This window comes from Juglans microcarpa x Juglans regia, chromosome 4S (assembly GCF_004785595.1).
Source record: "Juglans microcarpa x Juglans regia isolate MS1-56 chromosome 4S, Jm3101_v1.0, whole genome shotgun sequence".
Lineage (NCBI taxonomy): Eukaryota > Viridiplantae > Streptophyta > Magnoliopsida > Fagales > Juglandaceae > Juglans > Juglans microcarpa x Juglans regia.
The window spans coordinates 2,006,850-2,022,564 of NC_054601.1; the positions used below are offsets into that span (position 1 = coordinate 2,006,850).

A 15,715-nucleotide genomic window follows, 5' to 3' on the forward strand; every position below is an offset into this window, starting at 1 on the left:
AGAACAGGCAGGTTCCATGCTTTAGTCTGCTCATCAATCATGTTACTCACAGGCCAATGTGCATACCTCCCATCCAAAGGAGTTTGCACCTTGTAAGATGCAGGTTGAGGGATCCATTTATCATTCTATATGTTAACAGCATTTCAATTCTCAATCCTCCATATCAAGCCCTCTTCCAGAACAGGTCTAGCCTCCAAAAAACTCCTCCAAAGATAAGCGGCATTGCTTCCAATTCTTGCATGTAGGAGGTCAGTTTTGTAAAAATACTTGGCTTTCAGTACTTTAGCTACTAAAGAGTTTGGTTGTTGTATCACTCTGCAACCCTACTTGGTCAGAAGTGTAAGATTAAATGTTCGAAATCCCTATAGCCAAGCCCACCTTTAGAAAATATGATGCAGAAGAATCTGAATATTTTTGAATTTTATGAGAGCTCAGACGTTAATTTGGTCGAATTTTCAGAAAAAGGCACAGAATTGTAATAATAATTAGAAACAATGTAGAATAACGTATTCAGCTTGGGTCTCTTCATTGTTCAATTTGCTTTTATTTTCATGTGTTTTTAGATAGTCTTGAAGAGTCAGTAGGGATTCCTTCTATAACTTGAGAAATGCTTTTAACTACAAAAAATTTTATAAAAATAAACTAACAAGTTTATGTGATTTGATGTTATTAGATTGTAAAATTATTTTTATTTATATATATATTTTATAAAAATAAATAAGATTTATTAATAAAAATAAGTATAATCCAAATGCGCAAAAGTACATTAATTAAAAAAATTATACTTATTATTTCTACACTACAGATAATTTTTTATCTTTTTATTTTTTTTCACTTAATAAATATGTGGTGAATGAATAATGAATAAAATAATTCAATTAGTTTAACAGAAATAAGACTAAAGAAAAGTTAAAAAAATATATGATATGTATAGAATGATGAATAATAAAATTTTATTATTTATATTTCATCGAATGTCGTGTTTATTTATTTATTTTCTTTGGACCGTGAACAGGGGATAGGAATTCAAACACGTTAACATGCTGATAGGTATTGGTATGTGTACAAATATTCAAAGGGGATTAGATATCGTGTGCTAAAGAATCGAGGTTAGGGGCCGTTTATGTTGCAGGAAAACGTCAGTGTCACGGACTCGCAGTGAAAGCGAAAAGTGAGAGCCGAATACATCTTCCCAGACCTTCGGCAACGGGTTAGCTGGGGTGCATCCCCTCGTTCCCATGGATGGAAAGATGATCCCTTCCTCAATACGTTGCAATATTATTGGATGCCTTTCTAACTCCATTTGCATTTAACTAGTTTTTTTGCAATTCGATTTTATAAGGTATATTTTATATTTAAGATTCTCTAGGATTAATAATATAAGATATATCATTATCGCCTAGTATTGAAGAAATTAAAATTTTGGAAAATAGTGTTCTTCTCGCTTGGGCTACTGCTGGTTTTTTTTTTTATTTCATTAAGTAAGTATTTTTAAATAATGTTGTAATTTTTTTAAAAAATATATATATTTAAAAATGTTGAAAAAATACATATAAAAAAAAAAGCAAAAAAACAAAATGAACTACTTAGAGCCCCAACTGGAGAGTTACCCTAACAGTATTAGCATTGGTCTATACATATGCATATACAAAATCACCTCTTTTGCATATCCACTTTGTCATTCAAGCAAAATTCTCACATTGGGTTATGCATATTTGAGACAAAATAATAAAAAATTATTTTATTATTATTAATTTTTTGTTAAAATCAATTTTTTTATATATTTTTTACAATTAGCATCCACTACATACATTTGACATTAATAATGCAAATGCAATAATAAAAAATATAATTTTTTTATATATTATATTAAAAATATAATAAAATGAAAAAAATCTATATAATATATTATAATAATAAAATGAATGTGTAAGTGAAAGTTTGTTATGTTGTTGAAAGAGGGAGAAAATGAAAGGATTGTGAGAGAGAGGGAGGAGAGAGAAATAATTATTAAAATATGATTTGTAGGGTGAATAGTAGTTATCCAAATTTGGATAAGCACTGTTCATAGGTAACTAAATATTTGGATATGCATAAGTCAATATGGAAGACTTTAGGGCTATATTATGCAAATATAACTTTACATATGCATATGCATAGACCAATGTTAATGCTCTAAAGTTAGGTTTGGTTAATGAATCGGAATGAGATGATTTGAAATAAAAATTGAATAAAATATTATTAGAATATTATTTTGTAATTTTAAAAAAATAAATTATTTATTATATTTTATATAAAAATTTATAAAAATTATAATAATGAAATGATGTATCGAGAGCATCTCTCAGTCCAAACTGAGCGAAACTTTTGGTGGGCAACAGAATATCCAGGAAAATGACCTCTCTGCTAAAATTGTTTAAAATCAGAAGACCAACGCACCCAAAGATGGTTGCTCGGTTTGGCGGTTACCCAGATGCATTTGGGTCGAGTTCCAAATTTTTTTTTTTTAATGGACACAAACTCATTTTATTAATGAACCGAAGTTACAATTATAACTTATCAATACATAAAAAAATTCATACTATAAGTTAAATTACGCATCAACTCTAGGGCTTCCCCACACACAAATTCTTTTGTGACGAATTTTCTCTTAATTTCTCAACAAACTCTCTCCTAACATAGAAAGTGTTATGTAAAACTGTACTTGAAGTCCCCCTTTGTCCTCTCAAGGAGAAAAAATATGAGATACTGCTATGGACACTAAATCAATAGCTTATTTTATTAAAAAAAAAAAAAGCCTATTTCTATTATTATTTTTTTTTGGACATCCGAAATGCTTTCCCTAAAAGACACTATTTTCTCGCGGGATGAATGTCCTTTGGATGGCTTCACTCTCCAGTTTCCGTTCTTTTTTTTTTTTTTTTATTGGGCGTAAATTCTCCACTTATTTTCAAGTTTCCAATGGACAGAGTATTTTCAACTTTGTTACATCATAGCCGCCCAAACACCAGAGACCAAGCTTTTATGCACCCAATTGAAGGGTAAGCGCACTTGCAACGGCTTGCCATTGGCTTTGGCGAAGAAAAGTCGAGCTTATATTAAAAATAAGTCTTCAGGAGCAGACGCAATTATTGACGATATGTGGCCAAAATAAAAATAGAGCCTGGTTCTCAAATCCCCTAATAATTGACTTTTTCGTGTGGATAGAACGACCACATACATGAATGAGAACAGATGGGAGTCGGAAAAGCAACCGAACCCCCCCAGATGGCAGTAAGTCTATCCAACCAACCAACCAACCAACTTAATAACCATATGCCTCCCAATGTGAGGCCTATGTGTCGGTTTCCCCTGGATGACAAGTCAAACGTTAGTTTCGTCGAGCTCCCCCGAGTCAAAAAATCTAGGTATTGCGTCGTGCCACGGCATCAGGAACCATCCAGAATTTCCAACATGGAAAGCATCAGCCACATCCTCATCAACGAACGTTACAAGAGAATCATCGAGACCACCAAATAGCACAATCACCGCCAGATGGACGACAAGATAGGTTTCCAACTCCAAAGATGGAATCCTGTGTTACAAGAGTAACATATGTCACTCTTGTTTTGTACTCCTGTTTGGATTCTGGTGTGGTAATCTTACTCGAGGGCACAGAAGAGGGGGGGGGGGGGGGGGGGGGGGGGGGGGTTGTGGGGGGGAGAGAGAGGATAGGAAAGAACAAAGACGTCAACAAGGAGAAACATCAGTTAAATCCAACTCTGCAACCAGATAGCAAATAGTTTCAGGGATAGGCAAAGAAATTAAGAAAAAAACAAACTGAGAAAGGTAACATCAACAGCATGATTAGTGACTGTTATGACTTTTTTTTTTTTTTTTTTGGTGTATTTTGAACTTTTTAAGAGCTAATTATGGCTGCTACATAAGTATATTACATGAATATTATAGTACAACGCATGGATCATGAGTTGAAAAGGGAAAAAGAGAAAGAAACCTCAACGCTGACATAACTAATACCATCTCATGCATTGTCAAAAACGGAGTTAGGGAGAGAAGAATGGAAGTGCCAACAGAGAAAAGAAATCGAATTAATGAGTTTTAATTTGATTATTACAGTGCATGTGTTTATACAAATATTGAGTTATGGCACTTTGCTAACAAATTACTACCAAATTCTACTAACTAATTACAGAAACTAATTGAAACTAATACTAAAAGAATCAGTTAACAGAAATTACATTTGTTAATACTCTTTGATATGCATACAACCCCAAAAAAGAAAGAACGAAAGAAAAGGATATAAGACACAAACATATCATCGTCAGTTATGTTTCACCAAGATCATGGCTTATCATACGTAAGTTCTCCACAAGAACAGGCATCCGGTAAAATTGACAACAAGCATTTCCTTAAGTTCCCTACATCATGTACAACCTAATTCCAAAATAACTGATGACTAAAGAATTCGATCACAGTTACACCTCAACGAAAAAGGAAAAAAAAGAAGAAGCTATGGCTTAAAGTATATCTATTATCTACTGACCTTACCATCAGGATTGTATAACTTACTAAGACTCTGAGATCTCATGGGTTTTCAGAACCCTTTGGGCATGGGAGACAGCCCTCGATTCCTCATTACGGTCAGACAAATTACAAAATTTCCATCAAAGGGAGAACATTAAGGAAATGAATGGGCAGTTTCTGTGCATTAGTTCTATCGCTCAAGGTAATGCAATGTCCTAAATTAACCACGACGGAGTGAAGTCAATCAGGTTATCACATAACCGATGAGGCAATACGACGAAGATCATCTCTTACTCCATTGTTGAATTTCTCACTTGGCTGTCTGCCTTTGAAACTGCCATATCTCCTGGGCTTTGGCTGAAAAAGAGACATTAGCATTTTCTCCAAATTCTGTACTGTGTACTTTGCATACTTGCTGGAACTTGCATCTTGCTCCACCAAGGGTCCATAATTCTGCATGTAGCTACGATAAACTGGAACAACCGCCTGCACAATGACTTGGCATGTCCTCTCCCTCAGATCTTCCTCCAACACAACCCAATTAGATTGCTTTTTGTACATGTCATCAAAAGCTTCATTGAACGCTTTCAATCTTTTCTTGACAAGATCACGGGCAGTGGCATGCCCGCCTGAGAACAAAAGTAGACCTTCCCTGCTTAAGTGATTGGGAAGCTTTCCCCAGCTGTCTCTCAAGAAGACTGTGGCATAATAGTCCTTGTACTGTTCATGTTCTTTTAACCAAGAATCGCCTAAGAGATCCCCAACCTGGGTTCCCTTCAGGTGCTTGTACAAATGCCAATGATTGTTCATTGCAAAAAAGTTGGATAGGTTGATATCCTCGTAAACATTCATCCATGTCTCCAAGTTCAGCTCAATGGCTTTGATTATTTTCAAAACCTCATTAACAAGAAGCTTCTCTTGAAATTTCTCACGCTTCCAACTCTGGTGAATGACTAGAACTTGGATTAGGATTGACTTGTAGCCGTCCCCAAGCAGTTTATTACAGTAATCGATAATGATGATTACCAATCTTGGAACACTCCCATCTGGAGGAGGCGGGGTATGTTTCTGTAACTCAACCTGACACAGAAGCTCGGAGAACATCTCTGCTGCCCCATCAATTACACTCCTGATGAGATCCCTTGTGAAGTTCTGGATTTCAACACATGCTGCTCCTCCAAACAACCGGTTAAAATCCAGCCTCAATTTGTTCAAAGATGCAAATATATCCAATAATCTCAAAAGCTTATTGGGGTCTTTCCTACTTTCTGTAACAGTCTTCCCAAATTGAAGAAATGCGAGAATACCAGCCTGAGCAACTATCCTTGCAAAGCAATCCAACCACACATCCAATCTCATCCTCTCAAAAACATCAATACAAAGCTTATACTCCGCCTCAAACAAATGCTTCACCGCAAACTCCAAATGCGTGCCCCACCGTGCAACATACCCATCTATGCTTTGCACATCATTGAACTCGGATACTGAAACTTCAAGGTAATCCAAATCAAGAGCTCGTAAGCTCTCTCTAACATTCAAACTACGAACTTCAACATAGATTGATATGCACTTCTCGAGTCTATTTTTAGCAATTAATCTCCCAAGAATTGCTTGCAACGTTTGAATAACAGATACAGGTAAAGGTGATGGTGCAATGCACGCTTGCTTACCAAGAGATGATGAAGACATTGGAAGTGGCACACTGTGTTCAGTCAAGAGCCTCTGGAACTCGTTTTCCAACTTATTCAATGCGGCATCAAACAGCCCGCCATCAAGGAGTGCCCTCTCCCCATCATTCTGCAATTCTCTAAGATTCTTCAAGGAGTTTTTCAAATTGGAAAGGTACAGATCATCGGCGACTCTATTATCCTCCAAATACTCTACTATATCCACCAGCCACTGAATTGCCAGTCCACTATTGTCCCCAAGAAACTTCAATGCCTCCTGTAGGCGTTTCAACACCGACAAGTAGCCAGGGAGATCATTCTGGGGGTCAGATAACAAGGCCTTTTCGAGACCATGAACAGCATCAAAAACCTTGAGCACCGCCCCGGCAGGGCTTACTGCACGATTAATGTGGCCCCCGACAGCAACAAGGGCGTCCTTTCCGGCTCGAATGGGTCGGACGGCAGCTCTCAATGAAGGTAATCTTTGGTTAATCTCTTCTAATCTAGGCCCAGCTCTGTCTAAAGCTAACCCTAGCGCCTTCGACTTTTCTAAGCTTAGTTTCAATGATTTGGTAGCACATATCAAACAATGGATTGTATTGTCATTCAAAGACTCCGCCATTTGAATACAAAACCCCAAAACCCTAAGAAATCAGAGGTTTGGACCTCTAAATCTTATGGAATAGAGAAAAGCAAATAGCTTCGCAAGACATTACCTTTAATCAGCAGCTGGTTTTTGCAATGGTTAATCCTATGATCAATCTCTCGGGAATTCATCAAACAAGTGTTCCAAAAAAGAACAAATCTGCAAACGTTCCTTCACCAAACTTTCACCAAATCATAACCATGCACCATGAAGTGGTGCGGGAAATGTTATTTATGTAACCGAATCGGCAACCATTCTTCTTCTTCTTAAGGTGGAAAGTGCGAGATAGATAGAGATGGACTCGCTTGGAAATAGAGACTGTGAGTTGGGGATTTCGGAGTGCGAGTGGAAGCGGAGGGAGTTGAGCTGAGAAGAAGTCAAAGTGAGAGCTTGGGTTCCGAATCGGTATTATCGAAACCTCGAGAGAGAATCGGTGACAAAATGAGATGAGACTCTGAGAATTGGAACGAAAGCTCTCTACTCACAACTTTCTTCTTCTTGTTCTAATTCTTTCGTACGTTTAGTTCGACCTGTACCAGTACCAGCCAAATGTGCAAGAGCATTACAAAGTTTTAGACAAATAAAATCCAGAAAACCTACAGTAATTGGTTGCCATCAATTCAAGTCAGCATCGGCACATGCAAATTAATTCGCTTACCAACTAGCACCAATAATGATTCACACTTCCTACAATTTGGATTTCTATATGTCATTATGAAATGAAAATTTAATGAATTTTTATTGTTGCATTTGGATGTTGAGATAAGTTAACTTGAGTTATAAATAGTAATATTTTATAAATTTTATTGAGATGAGTTTAATCTTTTTAAGTTGAGATTAGTTTAAATTTTTAGATAAAATGTTTGATATAAATTGATATGAGTTTAACTTTTTTTATGAGAAATTAAAAAAAGTAGTAGATTCCATTAATAATTGATTTGAAATAAATTGAATTGGGTCTAACAACTAAACACAACCTAAGGTTGTTCAACCGAATCGCATTTTTTTTCCGGCTAGATCCAAAATCTAATAAATGCAATTTAAATTTGGTTATATAAACTAGTGTCAGAAACAATTCAATTCAAAGTAGATGGATGTTCAATGAGACCAAAGAAAAAACATTTTTACCATATCAAAAGTATGATAAAAAATATATATGATCTTAGATTCTCATCCATTTATTTATTTATTTATATATATATTTAAACTTAACTAATGGTAAAAAGGCTGGTCATTGGTTAAGCCATACATTACAAATATATATATATATATATATATATATATTTTTTTTTATCAAGGAATTATAACATAAATATGGGCTTTCTGTGTCCAAGTAGTTCGTAGTATGGGCTTTCTGTGCTCTAATTGAAAGGTCCATTCACAATGACAAGTGCGGGTCCGAGCCCATATTGGGGTCCTATTCGGCTTTCTTGCATTGGAAGTCGTTTGCAGTACCGTTTGCTTAGCGCCTCAGATGAAACTAACAGTGCTATTTTCGACGTTTCACCTGCCGAGACAACGGACAGAACGAGAAGGTTGCGTTAGATCTTATGATCATGACGACGAGGATGTACGCTTTCACTTCCTATGTTTTGAATTACTTTTTCTTTTTTGCATTGTTTCGTGAATTATATTTTCCATACCTTTTTTTTTTTGGATTTTCGTTCGGCTGAAGTCTGTAATCACTGCCCGATTATCAAAGTTTTAATTGGTGGAAAATTGGAAACAGACGTTTTTACCTTCTGTGTGCTGGCTGGGAGAATGCACGAAACTGGGATTTTGAATACTAGGCAGTGCACTGTAAAGCTTGAACTTTACTTTGCCGAGTTTAGTTTCTGATTTTCTGAATTTTAACACGAGCGCTTGAGTTTTATAGGATTTACTTCTATTTTCTCCCCGACTAGACGAGGACAAACTTTCAATTCCGTAAAGCTTATCAATTCGCTCAGTTTTTAGTTATTTATTTTTCCGGACACGGTACAGAGGCAGTGTCTGTAATGGTGATTTTCATTGAGCCTTGTCCATGTGTGTGATTTGTGTGGAGACTCAACCCGGGGGGGTTGTGGGGGGACAAGAACGGAACGGATTGGATGGACAAGAACAAGACCCGTATTGATCTGCTCTCTGCAGGACGCAAAAAGGTCCTTTTCTTTTGCTTTGTTTATTCATTCTACATAGTTTGGAATTTCCTATCACAGATATTATAGTTAAATAGTTACTGCTTTCATTTTACTTTACTCTGTTACTGTAAATAGTAAATAGTCAGTTAGTGTAACTAAGTCTTTAGTTCAAGATTAGTTACTTTACTTTCCTCTATTGTAATGGTATAAATACCAAGTCTCACGTGTAAAGGCATCAAGTTGAATATACAATTTCTTTCTCAGTAGCTTTCTTCTAATACTTCGAGAATGCCACGTTTTGCATATAATCTTCTTTCAGTAACTAAACTAATTGCTGATCAGAAATGTTGTTTCATTTTTATGCCTGAAATCTGTTATATACAGGGCCTTACCCCATGGAAGATGATTGGGAAGGGTAGAAGATCTGCTGGTTTATATTTTCTGCAACAATCATCAGTGAGTGCAGCTAGTAATTCAGCTCTTTCACCAAATGTCAATTCTGTTTCTGATTCCAATTCCAGTTTGTGGCACAATAGATTAGGACACCCATCATCTTCTAGATTGTTAGTACTTGCAAAACTACTTCCAAATCTTGTTCTGAATAAAAATGATCATAAGAATCTTTGTTCTGTATGTCCTCTAGCAAAACAAAAACGTCTTTCATTTCCAGTCCATTCTTACAAATCCAGTTTTCTATTTCATTTAATACATTGTGACATTTGGGGTCCTTTTTCATTACCTACTCATGATGGTTTTAAATATTTTTTAACCATTGTTGATGATCATTCAAGATCAACTTGGGTATATTTGATGCGATCCAAATCTGAAGTGAAAACCATTTTCATAGCCTTTTATAATATGGTTCATACACAATTTAATCAAGAAATAAAGTGTGTAAGAACAGATAATGGTTTAGAATTTAACATGACTGATTTTTTCTGTTCCAAAGGAATTATACACCAAACTTCTTGTGTTGAGACTCCTCAACAAAATTCTATCGTTGAGAGGAAACATCAGCATCTCCTTAATGTAGCAAGAGCCTTGAAATTTCAATCCAATGTTCCACTAACTTTCTGGGGTGAATGTGTTCTCACTGCCACACATATCATAAACTGTATTCCTTCTCATATTCTAAATGAAAATTCACCATATCAGATTCTCTATGGTGATCTTCCTTCCTATTATCATTTAAGAGTATTTGGATGCTTATGCTATGCTTCTACTCTTAGTCACAATAGATCAAAATTCTCACCTCATGCAAGGAAGTGTATTTTTGTTGGATATCCATTTGGAACAAAAGGATATAAACTTTTTGATCTTGAGTCACAAGTCTTCTTTATATCCCGAGATGTAATCTTTCATGAGTCTATATTTCCATTTCAGCAAAAATCATCCTCACTTCCTTCATCCATTCCATCTGACATTGTTATACCTAATCCAATTCCAGATTCTATTTCTCAATCTGAAGTTGATCCATCATTCAATTTCAGAAAAAATACACCTCCTAATAATTCTACTGAGCCGTTACTCACTTCCTCTCCATCAATTCCAGTAATTCCATCACTTCAAGATAATGTTCATTTTCCACCTCTTCGAAAATCAACTAGACAGCACAAAACTCCTGGTTACTTGCAGAATTGTCACTGCAATTTAGCAGCTTCTACCTCAAACACATCTTCTGCAGGCTCAATTTCTACAAAATCAGGTAATCAATATGATATTTCTGGTTTTTTATCTTATAAACATTTATCTCCCTCTCATAGTGCTTTCAGCATTTCCATTTCATCTCATATAGAACCAGAATTTTATCATCAAGCTATTAAGCACTCTCATTGGAGAGATGCTATGACTATTGAATTAGCTGCCCTTGAATCAAATAACACCTGGACCCTCACTGACCTGCCACCTAATACAGTCCCAATTGGTTGTAAATGGGTATACAAAACCAAGTTTAATGCTAATGGCTCAATTGAGAGACATAAAGCAAGATTGGTTGCCAAAGGGTATACTCAAAGGGAAGGTCTTGATTATTTAGAGACTTTTTCTCCTGTTGCAAAGATGGTGACAGTCAGATGCTTCTTATCATTAGCAGCTATTCATAACTGGCATTTAATACATTTAGATGTAAATAATGCTTTTCTATATGGTGATTTGAAAGAAATGGTGTATATGAAGCCACCTCCTGGGTATCTTAGAAAGGGGGATACACGGGTTTGTAAGCTGCAGAAATCCTTGTATGGTTTAAAACAGGCTTCTCGACAGTGGAATTCTAAATCAATGAAGCCTTGTTGGATTTGGGATTTATTCAATCCAAATCAGATTAGTCTTTGTTCACAAAGAAAACTGATGATTGTTTTGTGGCTCTACTGGTATATGTTGATGCTATACTTTTAGCCAGCACTGATTTGTCTGCTGTTCAGTCTATTACATCCTCTTTGAGTACACATTTCAAGTTGAAGAACTTAGGGCCTGTCAAATTTTCTTAGGCATGGAGATTGCCCGATCCAAAAAGGGTATTTCTCTATGTCAAAGAAAATATGCCCTTGAGTTAACATCTGAAACTGGTTTACTGGGCTCAAAACCAGCCAGTTTTCCCATGGATTCTCACTGTAAATTGTCAAAAACTGATGGTGAATTACTTGAGGATGGAACAAGCTATAGAAGACTCATTGGTAGGCTGCTGTACCTCACTCATACCAGACCAGACATCACCTATTCAGTCCATCATTTGAGTCAATTTCTTGAGTCTCCTCGAGTCCCACATATGCAAGCTGCTCTAAGGATCCTGAAATATGTTAAAATGGCTCCTGGACAAGGTATTTTTTTCTCAGCAACTTCTCAGATTCATCTTAAAGCTTTTGCTGACTCGGATTGGGCTAGTTGTCCTGATACAAGGAGGTCCATTTCTGGTTTTTGTATCTTTCTTGGTGATTCTCTTATTTCTTGGAAATCTAAGAAACAAACAACAATTTCAAGGTCATGTGCAGAAGCTGAATATAGGTCTATGGCCTATACTGTTTGTGAAATCACATGGCTGCAGTCTTTACTTTCTGATCTTCATCAACATCATCCTCAGCCTGCTTTACTTTTTTGTGATAATCAAGCTGCCATCCACATTGCAGCAAATCCCGTTTTCCACGAAAGAACTAAACACATTGAATTGGACTGCCATCTCATCAGGGAGAAAATACAAGCTGGAGTACTTAGAACTTTACATGTTTCTTGTTCCCATCAGCTCGCTGATATATTTACCAAACCACTTGGATATGCTATATTTCATTCTTTGTTATCCAAGATGAATGTTCACAACATTTACCATTCATCTTGAGGGGGACTATCACAGATATTGTAGTTAAATAGTTACTGCTTTCATTTTACTTTACTCTGTTACTGTAAATAGTAAATAGTCAGTTAGTGTAACTAAGTCTTTAGTTCAAGATTAGTTACTTTACTTTCCTCTATTGTAATGGTATAAATACCAACTCTCACGTGTAAAGGCATCAAGTTGAATATACAATTTCTTTCTCAGTAGCTTTCTTCTAATACTTCGAGAATGCTCTTGACTGGAAGGATCTGGAGTTGTTTCATTTCCAGGTTTGAAACTGCTATTGTCACTTCCTGTTTGGTCACGGAGAAATTTTAGGAAAATAAAGGAACAGGTTGTAATTTGTGCAGTCTGTGATATTGAGTTCATAATGTAACTAAAATTTCGGGTTTAATAACTGTGTGGGAATGACTGAGCTGGTTGCTTTTTTTGGGGGACTGGAGCAAAAGAAAATTGAGGTTCCACTTTCTGGTTTCTGTATTATATTTTGGTATCCCAGCAATTAGCAAGTATAGATGACTGGGGTTTTTTATAATATTATTCCTGGAGTGATTATACGTTGATTCCTCAAACTTTGTTTGGCTGTTAGGATAATAGAGCTGAAGGTAAGGTTTGAATAGTATCCTCTTAGGCTCCCGATGATCAAACCTTTTGTTCAGTCCTGGGGTTTGGAACTTATGTTTTCCTCCCAATTTTCCCCAGTATTTTAACAACCAGACATATAATGATTGATTGGAGATTTTAATTTTGATTTTAATTTTCCATCATCAGCTTCAACAATTTCATCAGAAAAAGGAGAGCAAAATCAGTACTGGCCATAGAAAATCATCAAAAAAATATGGTGAAGCTGAGCAGCATGAACCTGATGCTGGTGCATCATCCACTACCATATCAAAAGCATCGTATCAGGTTACTTAAAAGGAAGTTTCTCCTCATGATGATTCAGACCTGGAAATTATTCATTAATCAGTATCGTGCTCGCTGGGAGTTGGAGAGCCAGATCTGTCATTGATTCAGTCGAGGGAAGATCAGGTAACAGATGTAGGTTGTGCCCTCCTTCTCTTTATACTTGTATCTTGATACAATTTCTGGTAGGTTAGCACATATGATATGTAGACTTGATGTATAATTATATTCTCATTTGTTGCTGGGTAGGGGCAACGCAGGAACCTGGTGGTTTGGAATTGAGGCAATCTGGTCGAAGTAGTGAAATAGTGCTTGAAGGAGAATGGCGGCTTCCTTTCTCTGAGCCCTGTGAAAATGCCCTTTCAAGGTCGGCTTCAGTAAAGACTGGCATGAAGGAGGCATCCTGCTACTGAGCCTTGTGAAAGTTCTGATGCTCTTTCAAGGTTAGCTTCAGTAAAGACTGGCACGAAGGAGGCATCCTGCGAAGCAGAGCAAACTGGTGAGTCAGGAAAAGTATGTGCATCTGCTGGTTCGACCTTGTTGGATGGATTTTCAGCTTCCATTTTGTCTTTACACGAGGCAGATGGGATTTCATCTGCTAATCTTGCCATGAAAAAATGGAAGGGAGAAGGTTCATCTTACCAAGAAAACTCCGCCATGCCTTTTCCATTTGGTGACTATGAAAAAGACTCAGGCTGTTTTGGACAGTAGGACAGCCGCAGAGGGTTACAAGTTACAATGAACTATATATGCCAGACAAATCTTGTATGGTTGAGGATATTAGCCTTGATGGACCCGGTGAAACTAAATGTTCAGCTGGTGGACATATTGTGCCACCTGTTGTGGGTGTGAGCGCAATCAGTCTGTCGCAGCTCATGGAAATGATAAGGGGGCTTACTGAAGAAGAGTTTAGGTTTTTGCTCAAGTCAAGGGAATCAGTTTCTAATTCAGGTTTGAGAACTGTTAGTATGATTTTTGTAGAAAACGGCTCTACAGATTTTGGAAGTTGAACCTTTGGTGAGAAAGTTTTAGTTGCTGGAAACGTTAGTCACTTTATTAATATATATATATATATATATATAATACTCATTTAGTTTCTCGGATATGAACTTTGATGTGTTAAGTTTCATAAGCTTGTCCATTTCAGATCAATTGCTGTTTGAAATGGCCTTCTCCCTCTCAAAAAGGGGGAAAAAGTAAAAACAAAGGAATGCATTATGTATTGATAATTGTCCAAATCAACTTTATAGGAAATGAAGGGGATCGTGCAATTTATATTTCTTTGGTTCAGATATTGATGAGGCATTGGAATATATGGTGGCCGCTACTCGGTAGTTTGCGTTAGTGACAAATTAAGTAGTACCTTTTATCACTGGTTTCCCATTCAAATGTGTTAGACAGTGATATTTGCTTTGTACTTCCAGGCCCACTTCATGGACCACAAGTATGCACTAGAACTATTTGGTTTTATTTACATTATGTGGATGCTCCTTTGTGACATTCGGTTCATTTCGTTTAACTGTTAGTTCATTGCTTTAATTTTACTTTTGATAGTTGTGAACGCTTATATCTTATATCCAAATTCCTCTTTTTTTAAGTTGCAATGCCCTTTGTAGAGCAATTATATATTTTTTTTTTCAAGGTTAGATTACTCTTGATGTAAACGATCGATTGTGGTGGGATCCTTGCAGATGTTTAAGGACAGTGCCAGGGACTTCGCTTACACCTCAAGTCTGCAGTTCGCGCAAAGCCAATAATGACCAAGTTGCCATTGCTATAGACCTGGATCCTAATACTAGCGGTAGATTAGAAGATGAAGACGATGATAAAGGTAAACCTAGAAGAATACAAGTATGACATCTATTCGGCTATATAGCGTTTATTTCCTTGGCTATTAAGACAGCTCATAGTTCAATGAATACATTTCTTCTTCTTTTTTTATTTCAATTTTTTCTTTATCCACTGTAGTTCATGGTTTCAAGTCACTTATTACGTCAAAAATTGTGCCACGATTCACAAGAGTCCAAGACCTGTTACTGACATGATTGATGGTCTTTGGTAGGCACAACCCAATATTCTTTGTATTCGTTTGGTTTGAAACTATTCTACATTTTCTAAGCTGAAACCATTTTTATACACATTCTGCCAGGGTTTCTTGTGATCGGGCTCAGGTGCGACGACCAGCTTTACGGCTCGGAAATAATCTATTGGGCCATATCGCAAATTTGCATGCACTTCTGGCCACTCCAGTGGTTTGAGAAAAAAGGTTCTGGTCAGTCATCTTCTCTTATTACCATGACAAAAGAAATAGATTGAGAATTTGTTTACTCCAAAACCAACCGGGTTACCGAAGGTTTGTACTTTACGACTGTTGTATTTACAGCTCTCTATAATAATCGTAAAACTTGTACTACAAAAAGTTTGTGTCTGCTCTTTACGCACGTGTTTCGTGCCCGTCTAAATTCGCTTCTGCTTAATTTAGCGTTCTTCTTGCGAGAGAGAGAGAGAGAGAGTAACTGCAGCAGAA

The 15,715-nt window shown here is 36.5% G+C and overlaps 1 protein-coding gene and 1 long non-coding RNA gene across 3 annotated transcripts; one reads left to right on the top strand and one right to left on the bottom strand.

Moving 5' to 3' along the window:
* Positions 1–4,381: 4,381 nt before the first annotated feature.
* Positions 4,382–7,098, bottom strand: LOC121263564 (exocyst complex component EXO70A1-like). Its single transcript, XM_041166527.1, has one exon. It carries the CDS (start codon positions 6,811–6,813, stop codon positions 4,777–4,779), a length of 2,037 nt encoding a protein of 678 aa, XP_041022461.1. The 5' UTR covers positions 6,814–7,098; the 3' UTR covers positions 4,382–4,776.
* A 1,182-nt stretch (positions 7,099–8,280) lies between these two features.
* LOC121263571 lies at positions 8,281–14,881 on the top strand. 2 transcript variants are annotated; one of them, XR_005940296.1, is made up of 3 exons: positions 8,913–8,978; positions 13,054–13,323; positions 13,438–14,881. It is a non-coding gene; the product is annotated as an uncharacterized LOC121263571 (long non-coding RNA). The 2 variants fall into 2 exon arrangements; XR_005940297.1 differs by lacking the exon at positions 8,913–8,978 and adding an exon at positions 8,281–8,407 and having other exon boundaries at positions 13,054–14,881.
* Positions 14,882–15,715: the final 834 nt, after the last annotated feature.